Raw genomic sequence first — 21,628 nt, forward strand, 5'->3', positions numbered from 1 at the left:
AGGTCATGATCCTGGGGTCCTGGGACCAACAAGAAGTCTGCTCCCCCCCCCCCCCCCCCCCCCCCCGTGCACATGCATGCTCTTTCTCACTCTCAAATCTTTTTTTTAAAGATTTTATTTACTTAAAAAAAGATTTTATTATTTGACACGGGGCGGGGGGGACAGCAAACATAAGCAGGGGGAGCAGCCGGCAGAGGGAGAAGTGGGTTCCCTGCTGAGCAAGGAGCTGGATTTGGGACTCCGGGATCATGACCTGAGCCAAAGGCAGACGCTTAACTAACTGAGCCACCCAGGCGCCCCCAGACTGATTCTGATGACATCTCCAGTCCTAAGTCCTCTTATGAGGTTGTATTGCTAGACCTGAGAGATCAAGCTGTGTCATTACGGTTAGTAGAAGCCACTGACTAAACAGTTTACATAGGCAGTATACAGTATAGTTCATACAGTATAGTTTTTGTTTTTTTAGAGGGAGGGGGTGGGGCAGAGGGAGAGAATCTTAAGCAGGTTCCATGCCCAGTGTGGAGCTTGACGCAGGGCTCGATCTCACAACCCTGAGCCAAAGTCAAGAGTTGGACACCTAACCAACTGAGCCACCCCATCACCCCCATACAGTATAGTTTTCTACTTTTGGAAAATACATCTGCTCGGGGTGCCTGGGTGGCTCAGTCGTTAAGCATCTGCCTTCGGCTCAGGTCATGACCCCAGGGTCCTGGGATCGAGCCCTGCATCGGGCTCCCTGCTCGGTGGGAAGCCTGCTTCTCCCCTCTCCCACTCCACCTGCTTGTGTTCCCTCTCTCGCTGTGTCTCTCTGTCAAATAAAATCTTAAAAAAAAAAAAAAGAAAAATCCATCTCTTTAAAACAGGTATGCTATTAAGGGTCCTTTATGACTATAATTAAGATGAAATCATGCAAAAGGATACTGAAATCGAAGCTACTTTCTAATTGCAATAGGCTTATAAGCCAGAATATTCTGTGATGTTTTTACTCTTTATTTCCATATATACACACACAACAGACACTTTAATCTATTTACATAGATTATCTCAATGTTTACACCAATCTTATGATTTTATCCCTCTTAACAGGTTTTTTTTTTTTAAAGATTTTGTTTATTTGAGAGAGTGAGAGAGCATGAGAGCAGGGGGGAGGGGAAGAGTCGGAGGAAAAAAGCAGACTCCCCGCTGAGCAGGGACCCGGACTCAGGGCTCCATCCGAGGACCCTGGGATCATGACCTGAGCCGAAGGCAGATGTTAACTGACTGAGCCACCCAGGTGCCCCTCATAACAGGTTTTTAACCTGGAGTCCATGAACTTGAATGGGAAAAAAATTACATCTTTACTTTTACTATCCTCCTGTTACTTAGCATTTCCTTCATTTACAAATACAGGCAACAAACCATAGCAGCATTCATTGCTAACTGTGACTTTGTTAGCTATTCATTAAGGGTCCTTGATGTTTTCAAGGACCTAATGTTTAGAAGTCCTAATGTTTTCATATCAAATTGTAGTTGCAGATATTTTAGAATATTCACACAGCGGCGCCTGGGTGGCTCAGTTGGTTAAGCGACTGCCTTCAGCTCAGGTCATGATCCTGGAGTCCCTGGATTGAGTCCCGCATCGGGCTCCCTGCTCAGCAGGGAGTCTGCTTCTCCCTCTGACCCTCCCCCCTTTCATGTGCTCTCTCTAATAAAATCTTTAAAAAAAAGAATATTCACACAGTAGTTCAAAATATGGTAGCTATTAAACCTACCCCTAGATCATGTGTGATTGCAGACTTCCTGTCTATAGCTTCTGGTACCAAATAACCACAGGCCTGGAAGCCAACACCCAACATTGTAGGTGTATGTTCTCACATTGGTGACATTGGTATTTGCATTACTTTACACCATTCCCTATGTATGATTGATCTATAAATGGAAGGAACTGAGCCACAAGACCACCCCACAGGTTCTGAGGCAAGCTAAACAACAGCTGTCATATTCATCTTTATTAAAAAATTAACTTGCCTATATATATATACATATATATATATATTTTTAAGTTTAAATATTCTCTACACCCAATGTGGGGTTCAAACTCACCACCCATGGGCACAGTGGCGCGCGCCTGTAGTCCCAGCTACTCGGGAGGCAGGAGGACCACTTGAGCCCAGGAGTTCTGGGCTGTAGTGCACTATGCCGATCAGATGTCCACACTAAGTTTGGAATCAATATGGTGACCTCCCAGGAGCAGGGGTCCACCAGGTTGCCTATGGAGGGGTGAACCGGCCCAGGCTGGAAACAGAGCAGATCAAACTCATGACCCAGAGATCAACAAGAGTCATAAGCTCTTCCACCTGAGCCAGCCAGGTACCCCTTGCCTGTATTTTTTTTTTTATTCATTTATTTTTTGGCCCTTTGCCTGTATTTTAAATATATTCCCTTAATATAAAGTATATATCATATTTTAAAAATATTTTGATAACATATCAGTGTAATTGTTTCCTTTGTAGTCTTATGTATTTTATTTGTGCATTAAAAACATTGTGAGGAGTTCATTAACATCAACACACTACCAAATAGGAGTCCACGGCCCCCAAAAGGTTAAAAGAAACAGAACCCTATACTATGAGAAAATGAGTTTTCACCACTGTCCTATCCCGTCCCAGGTATGAGTCCTGAGAGTTTTCTCCAACATTCCTCCCAAGAACTCCTGCTGCAAAGAAGGGGTTATTATCCAAATAGGGCAGTTTGGATGAGGCTCGATACAACTTTGTGCGAGAGTGGAGACGTATTCCTTCTGCTAGGTGGTCTATAGCTGATGACCCGCAGAGTCCCCCTTTTGAAAGAGAAAACAATGGCTTACCTGGTTCCTTGGGCACAAGTGGCTTAAATACTTGATCTGTATCACTGGCTTGTCTTTCATGTAGTAAACAATCTCTTCTCTGTGGCACTGGGCAACCTGATGTACAATAAATCCTCTCTGCAGATGACACTATAATGCCTTTCTCCCAAACCCAAGGCCTCTACTAGGTAGCCTCCCTGACTTCCGCTAGCTTTAGGCCTGTACCCTGCCCCCCACCAAACTCTCAGCCGAGGTCACCCTGTGAAACCTAGGACTCAGAAAAACATAGCTTAAAAATCACTGATTTATCATGATTTCTCACCTCAAATAGAAATATCCTTATTGTGGCAAATGATTATTTTAAAACCCAAATAATAAAAAGCTAAAAGTCAAAAATCTCCATCCACTGTACAATTTACTTGTAACTTTCCGGTCTGATACTCAGAATCATGTATATTTATACATTGTATGTGCTGTATCCTATAACAGAGTTTTTTCTCTTAACATCAATTAATAGCATTCCATGTGCATAAATACATGATTTCATCCCTTTCACCAGCTGCACAGCATTTTCTTATATGTCAGTACCATAATTTAATCAAGTGCCATCAGTGAACACTTAAATAGTGAAAATCCTTATACATACAAATTTCTGTACTCATTCTTCCCAGCTTGAGATATATTTGACATATAACATTGTTTTTTAAGTTTAAGGTGTACAGCAAGTAACAAAATACAGAACCAAAAGTAGACTGAACAAGTTAAGGAATTTATTATCTCATGTAACAAAAAGTCCAAAGAAAAAGCAGTTCCAGGATTGGTTAATTCAGAAGTACAATTAGGGTGCTTTCTATCCGTGCATCCTGCTATCCTCAATATGATGGCTTTCATCTTTATGCTTATCCTCCCGGTTATCAGATGGAAGAGGAAATGACAGATATACAAGATGAGCACTGACCCCAACCCACTGAGAAGATAGGGTCCAATGAAAGTTGGTGTGCCTAATCCAATTATCCACCCCTCTGCTCTTGGGAAATAGTAATTAGAGAATTAGAACCTTCACCAGCCCTTCCACACATGGGGAGAGAAGCTGAAGTCAAGACTGTAACAGGAGTAAGTATAAAATTCCTTCCTCAAATACCTAATATTCTTTGCCCTGGAGTCACTGAATTCACATTTAAACTAATCTATATTTCACCTTATTACATTAATGGAGCTCTCAAGGACTGAATTCTATTAAAGTAAAATTAAGGACTAAATTCTGTTAAAGTAAAATGAACTTTTTAAGCCATTTAGGCGGTTAGATAGGATGTATGTATCACACACACATACACACACACACACAAATACATAATGTATATAATAAAATCCTTATAGGCATAAAAATTCTTAATAGAAATAAATTATAATAAAATAATTGTTTAGTGTACTGTTTGCTTTTCTTAATAACTAAAATTCATAAAGCAAAACCAAAATTTGTTCATTCTTACAGAAATGATTCTGACTGATACATACTTTTCTTAATGCTAATTCATCAAACCCTGAATTCTGCTTCTCTATCTGTGGTTAAATACACACCACTATAAGCAAATAAGAACGTTTAAAATAAGGGTCCTACATCTTGGGGTTTAGTTATTTGAAATCAGGTTTTTCATTCTGAATAGTTATAGTAAAATCTATGTTATGATAGAATGTCTCTTTATCTGCTTTAAAAAGGTCTGTGTTAAATTAATAAACTACAACCTTACTCCCGCTTAAGAGTGCATCTTTCATTACATAAGTTAGCAAATACCTTATATCAATACAAATGTCCAATAATGTAATTAAATCATTGCTACTTGAAATACTTTATACATGAATAATTTATCTCTTTACACTGTTGAAGCCTTGCCTTGCATTTCAGTATGTTTTATAGCTTCTGTATCATCACCTGAAATTTACCTAAAAAAGGAAAAATGAAAAATCATTCCTTGATTTTTAGGTACAAGGAAAAAAAGCCTAAACATCAATTTTCTGTTCTATTAGAGAGTAGTTTCAATGAAGAAACTTGCTATGTCAAACAACTTTTCATACTTTTCATTCATAATACTCAATAAAGTCAATTTCATTTTTATGAGATGATTATTTGTTTTGTGAATAGGTGTCTTTGCTTCTCTTTGTGATTCCTACCTTTTGGGTATTTCACTGCCTATTATCATTGTGAATAGAAAGGAAATATAGTGAAGCTCAAGTCAATTTTATTCTTGGTTGGAAGCTTTGGTAAAAAGACCTTTGGAAAGGAGTTTAGCGATAAAAGACTAGTTGGCTTTATCTAGCTTTATTCTAGAAAATTGTTTTTAAAAAAGACATTTTCAATGCTTTAGGGAAATTTATCTTAAAAGAATAATGCAGAAATTTTTCCTTTAAAAGTTAAGATTCACCGGAGCACCTGGGTGGCACAGTTGGTTGAGCATCTGACTCTTGGTTTCAGTTCAGGTTGTGATCTTGGGGTCTTGGGATGGAGCCCTGTGTCAGGATCTGCACTGAGCACAAGAGTCCACTTTGGACTCCCTTCTTCTCTCTTTGCCCTCCCCCGCCCCTAGAATAAATAAATCTTAAAAATAAATACATAGGGATACCTGGGTGGCTCAGCCAGTTAAGCATCTGCCTTTGGCTCAGGTCATGATCCTGGCCAGGGTCCCGAGATCGAGCCCCGTATCAGGCTCCCTGCTCAGCAGGGAGTCTGCCTCTCCCCCTGGTTTGTGCTCTGTCACTCACTCTCTCTTGCTCTCTCTCAAATAAATAAAAATAAATATATAAAAGAATCACCACTTAAACTTATACATTTGGATTACTTTAGCACACTTTCTTAAATCACTGTCTATTATGAATTTAAAAATCTTTGAATATGAATAAAGTATGCTACATATTACATTAAATGTTAAAATTGATAAAAGTAAAACAAAATGGCTTTAGCATTTTAAATTTTCTCTAAATTAACAAAAACAAACAAAAAAACACCAGATTTGAAAAATAATCACTGAAAACATTTTTAAGAAATGTGAGTTCAACTTACAGGCTGGCATTGAAGACACTTCAGCTGTGACAATACTTTTTATCCCTAAGTTTGATAAGCCACCTCTGATTAAGCCACACGTAAATGCTAAATACTGAAAGGAACAAAAATGTAAAGAATATTAAGGATTTACTAAGATCGCAATACTATTGATAAATATGACATTTAGTTAAGCCTTGCTGTTAATAAGTCACTGCTGGGGCGCCTGGATGGCTCAGTTGGTTAAGCATCTGCCTTTGGCTCAGGTCATGATCTCAGGGTCCTGGGATTGAGCCCTGCATCAGGCTCCCTCTGCCCTTCACCCTGCTTGTGCTCTCTCTCTTACTCTCTCTCAAATAAATAAAATAAAATACATAAATAAATAAAAGTTAAGAATCACAACCTAAGTTGTCTTATACACAAAACCCAGAAACACAGATATACTTAACACAAAACATGTATTCTTAGAAACAAATGCTAACAATATTAAAAAATTGTTTTCTTAATTAACTAAAGGAGATTGTAAATATAAACTCTGAGGTGAGTAATTTCGTACAACTAACGCCAGTTTTATAAGCTTGACTATCTTTTTTGATATATTTTTGCTATATTCAAGAATCTAACATTAATTTACATTTCAATGGCATTTACTTATAGTGTTTAATTAGACATCATAAGCCTATTCAGCTAGAGGTTAATATAGGTTATTTTAATATGATGAACACCTGTCTCCTATTTCACTGAAAAGAGGTTAAATAAAGGGGTGCCTGGGTGGCTCAGTCGGTTAAGCATCTGCCTTCCACTCAGGTCATGATCCGCATCGGGCTCTGTGCTCAGCAGGGAGTGTGCTCCTCCCCTGCTCATTCTCTCTCTCAAATAAATAAAATATTTATTTATTTATTTATTTAGATTTCATTTGTCAGAGAGAGCGAGCACAAGCAGGGGGAATGGCAGGCAGAGGGAGAAGCAGGCTCCCCGCTGAGCAAGGAGCCAGTTCTGGTACTCGATGCCAGGACCCTGGGATCATGACCTGAGCCAAAGGCAGACGCTTAACCAACTGAGCCACTCAGGCATCCCAATACATAAAATCTTAAAAAAAAAAAAAAAAAAAAGAGGGGCGCCTGGGTGGCTCAGTCGTTAAACGTCTGCCTTCGGCTCAGGTCGTGATCCCAGGATCCTGGGATGGAGCCCTGCATTGGGCTCTCTGCTCTGCAGGAAGCCTGCTTCTCCCTCTCCCACTCCCCCTGCTTGTGTTCCCTCTCTTGCTATCTCTCTAATAAAAAAAAAAAAAAAAAGAGAGAAGTGCTTAAAAAAGAACAAGTTTAAAACCTATTCTAAATTCAAAAGTCTGTTGAGGTTGGCATTATACTTTCCCTATGAAAACCCCCATTTTCTACTCCATTAAATACCTTAGATGCATGTTCTAAATACTGCTTTCCTGCAGACATCTGAGTAAGCAGACGAAATTTGTTGTCCTGAAGTACATAGATACCCTGTTTCAAAAATAGAAAAAACATCCAAAGTCAGTGTAGTGTGTAGTTCTTAAAAATGATCTCTTCCCTTCAAAACAATTCAAGAGTTTTTTTAAGTTATTAAAACTCTCCTTTCCACTGGTCAAATTTCTTTAAATGAAGGAATTTTGCAGTGTTCAAGCTGAAGAGTTGTTCAGAACTTTATAACACTAATATTTATTGAAAGCTTTAAGATACTAAAGATACAAAGATGCATAAGATAGTTCCTACCCTTGGGGGCGCCTGGGTGGCTCAGTCTTAAGATAGTTCCTACCCTTAAAGAGCCCACAGTCTAGTGCAAAGGAATCAGAAATACATGTCCAGGTGGAATTAGCAGTTATATATTATTAGCTCATATCTAGAAAGCCAATAATCAGTCACTTCTTCCCATTAGCATTTTCAGTATTTACAAAGTAAAATATTGTTATATGAAAAAATGAAAGCTACTGGTAGCTACTAAATTATTTTCACTTTCTAATCAATCAAAATGCCAAATCCACTCTAAATATTTCCTTGAGTTTTATAAAACAAATCTATTTAAATGCATAATTTTCCATGTAATCTATTAAATCTTATATTAACAAATTATTTTAAGAAGAGAAGAATGATATCAACTAAATATTGCAAGAGTTACTTAAGAGTTAAATACGCTCTATAAATTAAACTTTAGAAATTACTCTAAAGACAAATTTTTTTTTTTAAAGATTTTATTTATTTGACAGAGACACAGCGAGAGAGGGAACACAAGCAGGGGGAGTGGGAGAGGGAGAAGCAGGCTTCCCACTGAGCAGAGAGCCCGATGTGGGGCTCAATCCCAGGACCCTGGTACCATGACCTGAGCCGAAGGCAGACGCTTAACAACTGAGCCACCCAGGCACCCCTCTAAAGACAAATGTGACATATTTGTGGTTCTGCAGAAAACCACCACCAAGTAATAATAACTAAGGAACCAAATCCTAAAACCTTTATCATTCTGACATTTTCTACTTTTTAAAACCTAAGATAAGTTATTTAATTGGGGGAAAGAAATAGCTATCATTACCGATAATTGTCTTTTTTTTTATTCACTATATCCTATTATAGAGAAAAGTAATGATGTATTCATAACATATAAAAGAAACATTTCAAAGTTGACTAGAAATTATTTTAAGTTTTATATAATAAATAAATGACTAAAATAGAACATTTATGTGAAGTTAAAGGACTTAAAAAATAGGCATTAATTTGTCTAAATACCTGATGATTTGTCCTTAGATTGTCGATTTGTTTCTTGAATACTGTAGTCCAAAAATCTTTACAAATGAACTTCATGATATCTAACTCATCCTTGAACCTTGCAGTATCTTTTGTAAACCTAAAAAAACCAACTTAAAGTAATTAGTATTCTTCCTCCAAAGAAAGCAGGAGGGTCATATTATTCACTGATTTTGAAATGCCAGAATAGCACTGAACGTTTATTGACAGTCATAAAGTGATAAGCACCAAGCAAAGAAGATCACATCTCAATTCACATTGTTATGTAATTATGGTGCTAAAATTAGTCTAACAGTAAGCTGCAATTTTAGGTACGATTCATTCTAGCACATTAAAAAAAAATGCTGAGCATAATCGTGGTATTGTTATATAAAATATAACCAGATTCAGTTATTCAAGTAATGAGAAAGGAATACATTATGAATTGATCTATAAATTAGATTACTAAATGCATAAACATAGACTCTAAAGCATTTCCATCCCTTGCATCTAAACAAAAATCCATTTACGTTAAAGAACCTACTAGACCTTAAGTAGAAAATACAACAAGATTTTATTTTATTTTTTATTTTTTTTAAAGATTTACTTATTTGAGAGAATGAGAATGAGAGAGAGAGAGAGAGTACATGAGAGGGGGGAGGGTTAGAGAGAGAAGCAGGCTCCCCGCTGAGCAGGGAGCCCAATGCAGGATCCAGGGACTCCAGCATCATGACCCTAGCCGAAGGCAGTCGCTCAACCGAGCCACCCAGGCACCCCGTAAATGCAACAAGATTTTAGACAGTTGTTTCAGTACGCCAAATTTTTTAGGAAAGAAGTCTAAAATACAAAATATACATATACATTTTCTTCAAATATTAAAACATGAAAATTGGATAACGGAGTTCAAATAACATCAGACCTAAAAAGAAATTGTAATCTGTGAATTAAAGAACAGAGAATAAATAAAATTTAGGAATTAAAACTAAAGTATTTCAAATTTTATACAATCTTTTGAAATGGATCACCTTTGTTTATAACCTACCTGGAAGAAAATTTTCAAATCCATACTGCTCACCTTTCTATCAATCCTTGTCCCACTCGAAACCCCATGTTTTCCAGCTTAGTAATACAGCGTCCATTTTCCTATTTTAAAAAATAATAGTTTGGAATATTTTTAGAATGCGAGAATATTATTATTTAAAAAATTGTTTTAAGATGTTGACTAAAAATATTAATGTAAGTGGTTACACTTTTTTCACTAAAACATTCTTTTTTTTTAAAGATTTTATTTATTTATTTAAGAGTGAGCGAGAGACAGCATAAGTAGGGGGAGGGGCAGAGGGAGACCAAGAAGCAGACTCCCCTGCTGAGCAGGAAGCCTGCCACAGGGCTAGATCCCAAGACCCTGAGATCAAGACCTGAGCTAAAGGCAGACACTTAACCGACTGAGCCACCCAGGCACCCTCACTAAAGTAGTCTAAGAAAAAGTGAATTACAAGTTATATTTGAGTTTTCTTAGTACTAATCATTTCATAAGGCAATAAGGTAAACAGGGAACTGTCACTACTTTTCAGAAATGCCAACTCCTCTTCCTAATTACTCCCTCTAACCTTTTTTTTCCCCCCCATTTTCAACTATTCTTTTCTCCTCAGTTATAAAAATGAAGTCAAAGTATCACCTTTCCATCAGTCATTCCCTTTGGGAGGTCATTAAATTCTATTGTTCCTTGCTTCAAAATGTCTCTTAGAGTCATCCAAGCTTTCCAGTTCTCAGTGTCTTAGTTGATGACTCCACCAGCCTATGCCAGGAATCATGCAGTTGAGTTGGTTTGCTCTTTGACAATCTCATTCAGTCTTCAGACTTTAAATACTACCCATATGCTGAATCTACACAGTTGTATATAATCCAGATTTCTCTATCTCGCAGGCCTCAACCTTCTACTCTTCTTCACTCACATGGGCTCTAGCTATACTAGTCTTGCTGTTCTTAAACATGCCAGGCATGCTCCAATCTTGGGTCTCCTGCACAGGCAGCTCTTCCTCCAGATATCCACATGACCAACTCCCTTGCTTCAAGTCTTTACTCACATGTCACCATTTCAATGAGGCCCTTTTTTTTTTTTTCAGATATACAATATAATCATGCAACAATTCTATAGATTATTCAGTGCGCATCACAGTTTAAGTATATTCTTAATCACCTTTATCTATTTCACGCATCACCCTACCCACCCACATCAGTGAGGCTCACTTTAACTATCTATCTTCTTTAAAACTGCAACATTATTCCCCTTCAGAATTTCTCTATTCTGGTGATTTTCAAAGTGTGCCCCAAGACCAGTAACATTAGCATCATGTATGAACTTGTAAAAACTGCAAATTCTGAAACCCAATTTACTGAATCAGAAACTGTAGGTGTGGGGTTAGTAATCTGTGTTTTAAGAAGCCCTCTAAAAGAAGGGTGCCTGGCTGGCTCAGTGGGTAGAGCATGTAACTCTTGATCTCTGGGTTGTAAATTCAAGTTCCACGTTGGGTGTAGAGATTACTTAAAAATAAAGCAAAAAAAAAAAAAAAAGCACTCTAAAATGATTCTGATGCCCTATCCCATTTCCCTGCTTAATTAGTCTCCAAAGAACTTCTTTCACCATTTAACATACAATATACATTTTACTAATTTCACATCCCCACCCTCTGCTAGAATACAGCTCCAAAATGGCAGGGATATTTATATATTCTGAAGCTTGTAGTCTCCACTAAGTATACCATAGACCTCATTATTTGCTGAACTTTCTTCTAAGGAACCATGTATTCTACTAATGAGGTTGTGACTACTAAATCTGTACTTTTATACTACAGAGTTTACTGGACATAGCTATAGAGAGGTCCCACAGCCCCCTCAAATAAGGCGTATTCAAAATGATATTCGGGGCACCAGGCTGGCTCAGTCAGTAGAGCATGCAACTTGATCCCAGGGTTGTAAGTCTGAGCCCCACCTTGGGTGTAGAGATTACTTAAAAATAAAATCTTTAAAAAAATTAAATGAGGGGCGCCTGGGTGGCTCAGTCAATTAAGCAACCAACTCTTGGTTTCAGCTCAGGTTGTGGTCTCAGGGTTGTGGGATCAATCCCTGCAACTGGATGGATGCTCAGCACAAAGTCTGCTTGAGATTTTCTCCCTCTACCTGCCCTCACCCTGCTCCCACAGATGCGTGTGTGGCACTCTCTCTCTCAAAAATAAATAAATAAAATCTTTTAAAAAAAAGATATTATCTTAATTTCCTCAGCCTGTGCTGCCTCTAAAATTCCCTAAATTTATTAATGGCACCACCATCCACCTAGTAACCCCAACCAGAAAACTTCCAGTTTCTTCACCTCTTTACTCCCAACCCTCCACATGCATTGCAGTCCTATGGAGCCTATCGTCTATATGTTTTCAAAATTTATCTTCTCTCTCCATCCTTACTACTTAAGTTAGCCCTTCTCATTTCTCTCCTGGTTTTCAGTTAGAGCTTTCCAGATGATCTCCTTTTCTCTAGTTTTTTCCTCCTTTGATTTCTGTCTTCTGTATTTCTGGTACAGATTTTCTAAAAACCAAATCATGTTATTTCTCTACTGAACCTTTCAGCACCCTCTCCCCTTTCTTCAAAATAAAGATCAAACTCCTTAGCATGGCATTATGTGCCTTTCCTTAAATGATCCTGGCTAGTTAACCAGATTCACTAACAGCCACATATCCACAAACATCTCTCCTTCTACCACTCTGAAATTTCTGCAACAACTCCAGAGTTCCATGCTTTCTTCAGCCACCCCACATATGGTATATGGAATACCACATGCTGTTCCATACATCGTATAGCTTTTTTTATTTTTAAAGATTTTATTTATTTGAGAGAGAGCATGAGCAAGGGGAGAGGAAGAGGGAGAAGCGGACTTACCACCGAGCTGGATGCAGGACCCGATCCCAGGACCCTGAGATCATCACCTGAGCCAAAGGCAGACACATAACCAACTGAGCCACCCCGCTGCACCTTTATTTTTAAAGATTTATTTATTTGAGAGAGCGAGTGTGTGTGTGTGCAGTGGGGAGAGGGATAGGAAGAGAGAGAATCTCAAGCAGGCTCCCCACTGAGCATGGAGCCTGAGATGGGGCTCGATCTCAGAACCCTGAGATCATGACCTGAGCCAAAACCAAGAGTAGGAAACCCAACAAACTGAGCCACCCAAAAGACGGTATATCCTTTAAATTCAGCTCAAGTATCATATCCTCCCAAAAGCCTTCCTTCACCCTCCTTTGGGCCCTACGCTGTCATAACACTCTGCACATAAATCTATTATTGTACTTACCACAATCATTCATTTTTCTGTTATTTTCCAGCTCACTTCAAAACCATACTCAGGTGGAAAAAAAAAATGCTCAGGTGGAATAAGTAACCTGTCAGCCTTTGTGGAACAATCTGGTCTTTATACAATCAGCCAAGAGTATGTTGATTAGCAGGAAATATGATTATATGTAGACATTCTCAAATCCTAACTATTGATCACATGAGCTTTTGAATTATGCCCTAGTAAATACCTTCTGATGTTGATGCTTGTTCATTCACTTTGGTATCTGTGAATATTAACGAGTGGGTACCAAGTTTTTAAGAAAAATTAAACTTGAGGTATGTTATCTATTAACCTTTTTAAAAAATCTATTCTCCATAAATTGGTAAATGCCCAATTATTCAGTTTTTAAAGATTTAATTCCTCCTTAAGCATAGTTTGAAAATTACTGATTTGGAGAGTGAGAACAATGGTTCTTTCCTTTATTTCACTTCAAAACTTATGACCATTTCTTAAAAGATATAAAAAAACGATTGCTTGATGTCAGGATTATGTGTCTTTCTTTTACATTTTTTTATTACGACAAATCTGAAGTACACTTAAAGTAGAGACACTAATACAATGAACCCTCGTATAGATTCCGAAATGAGAGCATGAGCAAGGGGACGACTTGCTAATCAACATTGCCACATTAACTTTTTAAAATCCTTTTTGCTTATATGCACTTTCAATCCCCCACTGTAAACAAAGTGCAGTAAGAAAAAAATGTATTTTTATTTATGTAGTTTTAAATATTTATTTTTAAGTAATCTCTACACCCAGGGTGGAGCTCAAACTTACAACCCAAAGATCAAGAGTTGCATGCTCAGTTGGGGCACCTGGGCGGCGCAGTCGGTTAAGCGTCCAACTCTTGGTTTCAGCCCAGGTTGTGATCCCAGGGTCGTGGGATCACACTCAGCATGGAATCTGCTTGAGTTTCCCTCTCCCTCTCCCTCTGCAACCCCTCTCCCCCACTCTTGTGCTCTCTCTCTCTCAAAGAAATAAACAGATCTTTAAAAAAGAGTCGCATACTCTACCCACTGAGCCAGTCAGGCACCCCAAAATTATTTTCATTTTTTAAAAGATTTTATTTATGGGACGCCTGGGTGGCTCAGTTGGTTAAGCGACTGCCTTCGGCTCAGGTCATGATCCTGGAGTCCCGGGATCGAGTCCCACATCGGGCTCCCTGCTCAGCAGGGAGTCTGCTTCTCCCTCTGACCCTCTTCCCTCTCGTGCTCTCTCTCATTCTCTCTCTCTCAAATAAATAAATAAAATCTTTAAAAAAAAATAAAATAAAATAAAAAAATAAAAGATTTTATTTATTTATTTGACAGCAGAAGAGAGAGCAAGAGAGAACACAAGCAGGGGGAGCAGCAGAGGGAGAAGGAGAAGCAGGCTCCCCACCGACTGAGCCACCCAGGTGCCCCCCAAAAGTTATTTTTAGATTAAATGATTCAAAACTTACAGCTTTCCTTTCCCTTATATGACGAGCACATCTCTTAATATTATCAGTCATGATTACAATAGCTCTGTTTTATTTTGGTTAATCCACTGGAAAAAAGAGGGATTAAAAAAAAAAAGATTTTCCAGGCTAAAAGTTGAAAGAGGGAAAGTAGAGAGAGGAATAAAAAGAAGTGATTGCACACACTGAGGGAGCAGGGGTTTAATGATAAAAGAGTAAAAGAGGTGTGTTGCTCATTATTCTTTGGGAAAAGGGTAAAAGGAAGGCTAACTTTGCTTAAACAGTAAACGTCTGCTACTCATCACTTAGCATAGATGCTATAAACATTAATAACTATTGGTTGCTGATGATAATGAAGTCAAAAGTGTGTAACTTGGAAAAAATCTCTATTACAGATGGCTCTGAAAAGAATAGATCTGCTTCATTTCCAATACTCTTCCCAGTATCTTTCTAATATCTCCAAATGCATCATGCTTTTCTGCCATAGAGTGAATGCGTCCCCCCCTAAAATTCTTATTTTGAAATCCTAACCCCCAATGTGATAGTATTAAATAGGGGCCTTGGGAGGTGATTCTGTCATGAGGATAGAGCTGTTAAGAACAGAATTAATGCCAGTATAAAAGAGACCCCAGAGAGCTAGCTAGCCCCCTTCCACCATGTGAACACACAGCCAAAAGACATCCATCTATGAACCAGGCAAAGGCCTTCATCAGACCAGAATCTGCTGGTGCCTTGATCTTGGACTCTTCAGCCTTCATAATTGTGAAGTTTTGTTATAGCAGCCTGAATAGACTAATACACTATCCTTCTTGTGGTTTACACATGAGCAGTACCTTTCCCAGATTCCTAGACACCTCAGAAATTCAACCTGTTCAAAATAATTCTTTAAACTTTTCAAGTTTAAAGATTTTCAATAAAATCTTTAAACTTTTTAAAGATTTTTATTTATTTGAGAGAATGAGCGCATACACACACAAGCAGGGGAGGGCCAGAGGGAGACAGAGAGAAGCAGACTCCCCACTGAGCAGGGAGCCCAATTCAGGACTCGACCCTGGGATCATGACCTGAGCCGAAGGCAGATGCTTAACCAGCTTTAACCAAAGTTAGCCTTCCTTTTACCCTTTTCCCAAAGAATAATGAGCAACACACCTCTTTTACTCTTTTATCATTAAACCCCTGCTCCCTCCACCCAGGTGCCCCCAAATAATTCATTCTTTATCTCTTTCTTTTATTTCCTCTCCATCCAGGACAGCTGCTCAAGTTAAAAACCTGGGGATAATTTTCAACTCTCACTCCTATACCTAACCAAGTCCTAGAGATTCTACCTCCTAACTTTCAAATCATTCTCTCCTTTTCTGTCTTAATTCAGATCTTCATCATCTCCTGCTGACTCCTGAAATAATGAATCTTCTCACTATAAGAATCTTCTCTCTCCAACTGAAACACTGGATTATCTTCCTAAAATGCAAATGGACCACATCATTCCGCTCTTTAAAATTCTCCACTGGGGCACATGGGTGGGCTCAGTTGGGTTAAGTGTCCAACTCTCGATTTCGGCTCAGGTCAAGATCTCGGGATTGTGAGACTGAGCCCCACATAGGGCTCTGCACTGAGCGTGGGGCCTGCTTAAGATTCTCTCTCCCTCTCTCTCTACCCCCTCCATCACTCTCTCTCTTTCTCTCTCCTCTTGCTCCTCCCCAGCTCGTGCTCTCTCGCTCTCTCTTAAAAAAAAAAATTGGGGTGCCTGGGTGGCTCAGTCCTTAAGCGTCTGCCTTCAGCTCAGGTCATGATCCCAGAGTCCTGGGATTGAGTCCCGCAGAGGGCTCCCTGCTTGTGTTCCCTCTCTCACTATATCTCTTTCTGTCAAACATATAAATAAAATCTTTAAAAATAAAAATCTCCACTGCGAATGTCAAATTCTTTAATCATACAGCATACAGGGCTCTTTCCAGCTTCAGTTCTCAACATTTCTCACTCTCCACCCATTCAATCTAGTCACAGTGAAACGCTTAAGCATATTTAAATGCACTACACTCTTTCATACCCCTATGCCTTTACTTTTTCCTAAGATGCTTTCCCTACCCCCACTTTCCACCCCTCTTTATCAACAGCATTATAGAAAGGGCTTCTGACTTGAGCATGACTTTGGAATATTTCATTTATAGTATTCATTAGAACTCCATGATTTTATATCTAATTACTACCCAATACGTTAATTATTCATTGAACCCCTATTCCCCAGTGACTGTGAGGTGGGGGGTTGATCTCATTTAGCACAGTGTCAGGCTCACAATACACACTTAATAAATATTTTCTGAATGAATCAAAGAATGAATGAAGATTCCCACAAATTAGAAGGAACCCCCTGGAGAATGGAGTCATTGTTTCATTACTATTCCCCCCCACACACGCAGAACTACCTCTGACATAATGGGCACTAAATAATAACTATTTTTTGAATTAAATGTGTTTCCTAATTATAGTAATGCCTGCAAACTTCCCTTTAATCTCAAATCGCATTAGCCTTCTGTCTTCAAGGTGCGTGCAGTAATACTGATGGTTATAGATAGGAGGTGTGGGGAGTTTCTCAAGTCTGTCCAGTGGACGGCTCCAGGGTGCTGGAAATGACAGAATTACGTAGGGGTGCCAAAACCAGCTGTGCAGTTAACCCTGCCATAAATCATGGTAGCGACAACGCTAAAAGAAAATCTGTGACCTGCAGAATCAGATATGGGAATGCACAAAAGAAAGATCAAACAGAAGATGCGAAAGAGAAAAGGATGAAAGACTGAAGAGAGCGTCACGACAAGGTTCTAGGCTTAGGATACGTGGACCAGTTTGTCTACTCTTCGGAAGGCGTTCGGTGGCCATTGGACAAGGGTTGAAGGAAAGAACTGAGAGGAAACAAAGAGTATCATCGCAAAATGACCTCAAGGGCTTTGGCAGCACTCACCACCTCCCCCTGCTCCGCGGACTTGTACACTCCAGACACCATCTCGTTATGGAGAAGCAAAAACAACGCCTCGTCCGCCATTTCCTGCTTAAGTCTTCCAAACGTCGGGTTTCGGCTCCCGTTTGGGCCGGGCTCAAAGATTCCGGCTAGCGCCTGAGCGATTTGGACGGCGGCACCGCGACTCCTTCAGTCCACAGCCAGTTCCTGCTTGCTAGGAGACCGAGGAATTCACTCCGCTTCCCCAAGGTTGGTAGAAGTGTGAGCCCGGTACTGGGGCGAGCCCAACCCAGGGCCACCAAGCGCTCAAGCCTAACAGTCTGACAGCAGCCGGAAACAGAGCCAGCGGAGACCCTATCCAGCCCCTGGGCGGGGGGCGAAAAAAACAACTTCCGGTCCCCTCTATCCCGGCATTCGCCAGCTCTATGATCGCAGAATTACTTCCCTGGGACGAACGGCTAGTACCCAGATAGGGGGAAGCTTCCTCTCACAAACGACTTCAGACGCAGGGCGGGAAGCGAGGGCGGGGCTGCGAGGGGGGTACAAAGGAGCGCCTGCTGAAATGTGTTAACCAGCTATGTGTTAGAACTGACAAGAATTAGCTTCATCAAAAGTTTTCATTTCTGCCATATGTTCCTCAATATGAAGAGTAAAGAGAGTGAATGAATAAATCATTTTTTCAGGCTATAAAGTTTAGATATTGAGAAATTATCCCAATCCACTGTGGATTAAACCTGGTATGCAAAAAGATTGTCTTTTTGGCCACCAGAAGTTTACTGGGAGTCAGGTATAAGAGTTAAGGGGGATGAAATAAGCAAACAAGGTACACTTTTTTTTAAAATATATTTATTTGACAGAGAGAGACACAGCGAGAGAGGAAACACAAGCAGGGGGAGTGGGAGAGGGAGAAGCAGGCTTCCTGCCGAGCAGGAAGCCCGATGCGGGGCTCGATCCCAGGACCCTGAGATCATGACCTGAGCCGAAGGCAGATGCCTAACCGACTGAGCCACCCAGGCACCCCAAAGAAGGTACACTTTAAACAAAATACAGAACCTGACGATTAGGTGCATGGAAAAGTGCGAAGACCAGAAAAGCAACCTCACTGTGGGAAGTAGCTCATAAGAATCTATGGCAGGGACACCTGGATGGCTCAGTCGGTTGTGTCTCCCTTCTGCTCAGGTCATGATCCCAGGGTTCTGGGATCGGATGAGTCCCACATAGGGCTCCTTGCTCAGCAGGGAGCCTGCTTCTCCTTCTGCCTGCAGCTCCCCCTGCTTGTGCTGTCTCTGACAAATGAAAAAAATCTTTATAAAAGAAACCTATTATCTATGGCAGATGTGGGATTTAATTCCTACAGAGATGCAAACACATATATATGCACCTTTTAAATTTGGCAAGTTCTGGTTTAAACTTGCTGCTTAGCCTGTAATTGATTCTTTTCTTAGTAGTTCACGAGGAAGATTCTTTCCCAATTAATATAATTAATTTAATTTAATGCTTCCCCAAAATTTACATATTGAATTTTCTCTAGTTGTTTACAATAACCACTCAACTCTTCATATTCTTTCACAGGAATTTAAGATCATGTTCCAGAGTTGCCTGGGTGGCTCAGTCAGTTAAGTGTCTGCCTTTGGCTCAGGTCAGGATCCCTGCTCAGCGGGGAGTCGGTTTCGCCCTCTCCCTCTGCTCCTGCTCATTCTCTCAAATAAATAAATAAAATCTTTAAAAAAAATTAAGATGATGTTCCATAATTGGAATTATGGCAGCTTTTTTCTTTTCTTTTTTTTAAAATATGTCCCTTCTAATGTCTGCATGTTTTTTTGATCACATAAACATTCCACCTAACCCTTTGAAAACACTGTTAAAAAGAAAACCACAGGCCCAAAATGGGAGTCATTTTTGCTAGGCCATGTCATCAAATTAGAGCTTAATACTTAACCTAATTGCAGATTCCTCCACCAGAAACGTAGTCTCAACTGGTAAGTAACGAACTTTTCTGGTCAATACCAATAAGGTAATCTGTCAGAGAGGCTTTCTCCAACCCCCAAAGGTAGATGAGGTAGTAATACACCTAATTAGACCCTCTTGTTCCCAAGGGAGGGTGACCTCACCTGAAATAATCCTTTTTTCTGTTTATGACTTCCTTGTCCTACCTGTAAAAATCTTTCCCTTTCTGTAGCCTTTTGGAACTCTCCTCTGCATGCTAGTTGGAATGCTGCCCAATTCATGAATCAATTAATAAAGCTAATTGTATCTTTAAAATTTACTGTTTAATTTTTGTCATTTAATAATACTAGTGTAATTTCAGAGATTATTCTGCAGCCATAATCTTAATTTTCCTAGCACCCAAATTTCCCATATGTGGAATCATATCCCTTATGTCCTGACTGCATACTCCCTTCGTCATTACCATCAAGGAAAAGGAGTCCAAGCCCACCACTGAGGTCAAAGAGTAACCAACTGACCAACTTACTAAGGTTGATTTCTCAAATAGTAACATGGGGTTCTTAGAATATTTGGGAATTGATGGGAAACTAGTATTTATTACTAAATGTTGAACACAACAGCCCCCTAATTCTTTCCCATAAAGCTGACTGTTAAATTGCCCAGGATCCTAGTAATAGGTCCTATGGAAGCAGGAAAAGATCCTATGTTTTTGGTTGCCTCTTCCTGGGGCGCCTGGGTGGCTCAGTCATTAAGCATCCGCCTTTGGCTCAGGTCATGATCCCAGGGTCCTGGGATTGAGCCCTGCATCGGGCTCCCTGCTCAGCAGGAAGCCAGCTTCTCCCTCTCCCCCTGCCCTTGCTTATGTTCCCTCTCTCGTTGTGTCTCTCTCTGTCAAATAAACAAAATCTTAAAAAATAATAATAAAATAAAAGCATTTACCATGGAAACATTGTTACATTTGGTGGTATCTAGTATTATCACATTCTCATGCTTATAATCAGAATTAATTTATCAACCCTTATCCCTTTTACCCAGTTTTATTTTTCCAAAAGAACTTCTCCATTTCTAACATGCCATGTAATTTACTTATATTTATCCTCTGTCTCCATACTTTTCCTGCCTCCAAGCTCCTTGAAGGAAGAGATCTTTATTGCCCTATCCAAGTACCTAGAAAAGTGCCTGGCACATGGTAAGCGCTCAGCAACTACTACTGAATGAATGAATGAATGAGTACATGAATGATTTTTGCTCCCCGAGGAGCCTACAAACTCCACAAAAACAGGAACCACAGCGATCTTGTTCTAGGTTTTATCCTCAGAGCCTAGATTACTGCTTATGCACAAAGGAACTTTTAAAGATAGACGAATTAAGATGGTAACTCGAGTTAAACACGATTGTCCTACTAATGCTTGGTGCAAGGTTGACGCTGGGGTAAAAGATGATGAGAACCAAGATTATTCATAACATTGTTTCTGTGGGGAAATGCTTTGTGAGCAGTAACTTGCAAATGCATTTCTGGAACAAAACGGTTATGTTGGCTGTGTACATAGAACAGAACCACAAGCTAGAGGACACTCTGTCGTACACACACAAGTAACAATAGAGCCGCTACTCCAGACCCCATCTTAAACTAACCAGCCGTATAGGCCAGGTGTAGACAATGCCAGCCTCAGGTCTCGTCGTCGCTTTTTTTAATCTAGTACACCCTTGGACAGGGTCTGATCAAATAGTGATTCTCAGTTGCCGTGACCTAGGGAGTTACAGTTATCTCCAGATTCAAATTCCTTATCAGTAATAACAAGCATTTTATTCAAGCTTTGCGCTGAAAGACAAGGTATATAAAACGTTTCATACCGTACCGAAAAAAAAATTGTTATCTATTACGATTAATGACTTTTCATGTTCATTTTTTGCTTCCCTCTGCTCATTTTGGTTTAACCCAATGGAGAGACGCCTGCACCATCCCCTCCAACCCCTCTCTGGGCATGCGCACCGACAGAATGGCCGCACCCTTTCCTAATCTGATCATTTACTCGGGAAGAGGGGAAAAGACTCGCCTTCATCCCACTCTGATGTAATTAGGTGGTTAAAAAGATACAAGGCACGTCATATCCCAGGTTAAAAGGGCTGGAAAACTCCGCGCTCCGCGCCACAGGAGCACGGCCGTGCGCCGGCCTCTCCGAGGACCCTGAGACTCTCACACGCGCCCAGGCTCTGCGCTAGAAGCGGCGCCCGGCCACCGCAGCTAATTCAGGGAGGGAGCCAACCGCCCAGAAGACTTTTCATTGGCCCAGAGTCACAGAGGCC

General features: G+C 39.9%; 1 protein-coding gene across 12 annotated transcripts; it reads right to left on the reverse strand.

Moving 5' to 3' along the window:
• Positions 1-3,574: 3,574 nt before the first annotated feature.
• On the reverse strand, positions 3,575-21,586 carry TRAPPC6B (trafficking protein particle complex subunit 6B). Of its 12 annotated transcripts, none has more exons than XM_025870145.2 (6): positions 17,354-17,852; positions 9,678-9,745; positions 8,606-8,723; positions 7,268-7,351; positions 5,880-5,973; positions 3,575-4,765 (listed from the first exon to the last, which is right to left on the reverse strand). In XM_025870145.2, the coding sequence occupies exons 1-6, from the start codon at positions 17,456-17,458 to the stop codon at positions 4,734-4,736; spliced, it is 501 nt and encodes a 166-aa protein (XP_025725930.1). In that variant the 5' UTR covers positions 17,459-17,852; the 3' UTR covers positions 3,575-4,733. The 12 variants fall into 12 exon arrangements, with proteins under 12 accessions (XP_025725930.1, XP_025725931.1, XP_073751244.1 ...); XM_025870146.2 differs by having other exon boundaries at positions 17,378-17,846; XM_073895141.1 differs by lacking the exons at positions 3,575-4,765; positions 17,354-17,852 and adding exons at positions 4,796-5,341; positions 21,379-21,586.
• Positions 21,587-21,628: the final 42 nt, after the last annotated feature.

This window comes from Callorhinus ursinus, unplaced genomic scaffold, assembly GCF_003265705.2.
Source record: "Callorhinus ursinus isolate GAN/ISIS: 27379988/994484 unplaced genomic scaffold, GSC_fseal_2.0 scaffold8, whole genome shotgun sequence".
Classification (NCBI taxonomy): Eukaryota; Metazoa; Chordata; class Mammalia; order Carnivora; family Otariidae; genus Callorhinus; species Callorhinus ursinus.

Excerpts from the sequence above, each read along its gene's own strand:
- TRAPPC6B (XM_073895136.1), bottom strand. The coding sequence starts at position 17,458 with ATGGCGGACGAGGCGTTGTTTTTGCTTCTCCATAACGAGATGGTGTCT. Across the intron at positions 8,724-9,677 it reads GGACAAGGATTGATAGAAAG|GTTTACAAAAGATACTGCAA; the intron begins GTGAGCAGTATG and ends TGGTTTTTTTAG. Across the intron at positions 7,352-8,605 it reads ATCTAAGGACAAATCATCAG|GGTATCTATGTACTTCAGGA; the intron begins GTATTTAGACAA and ends TTTTTGAAACAG.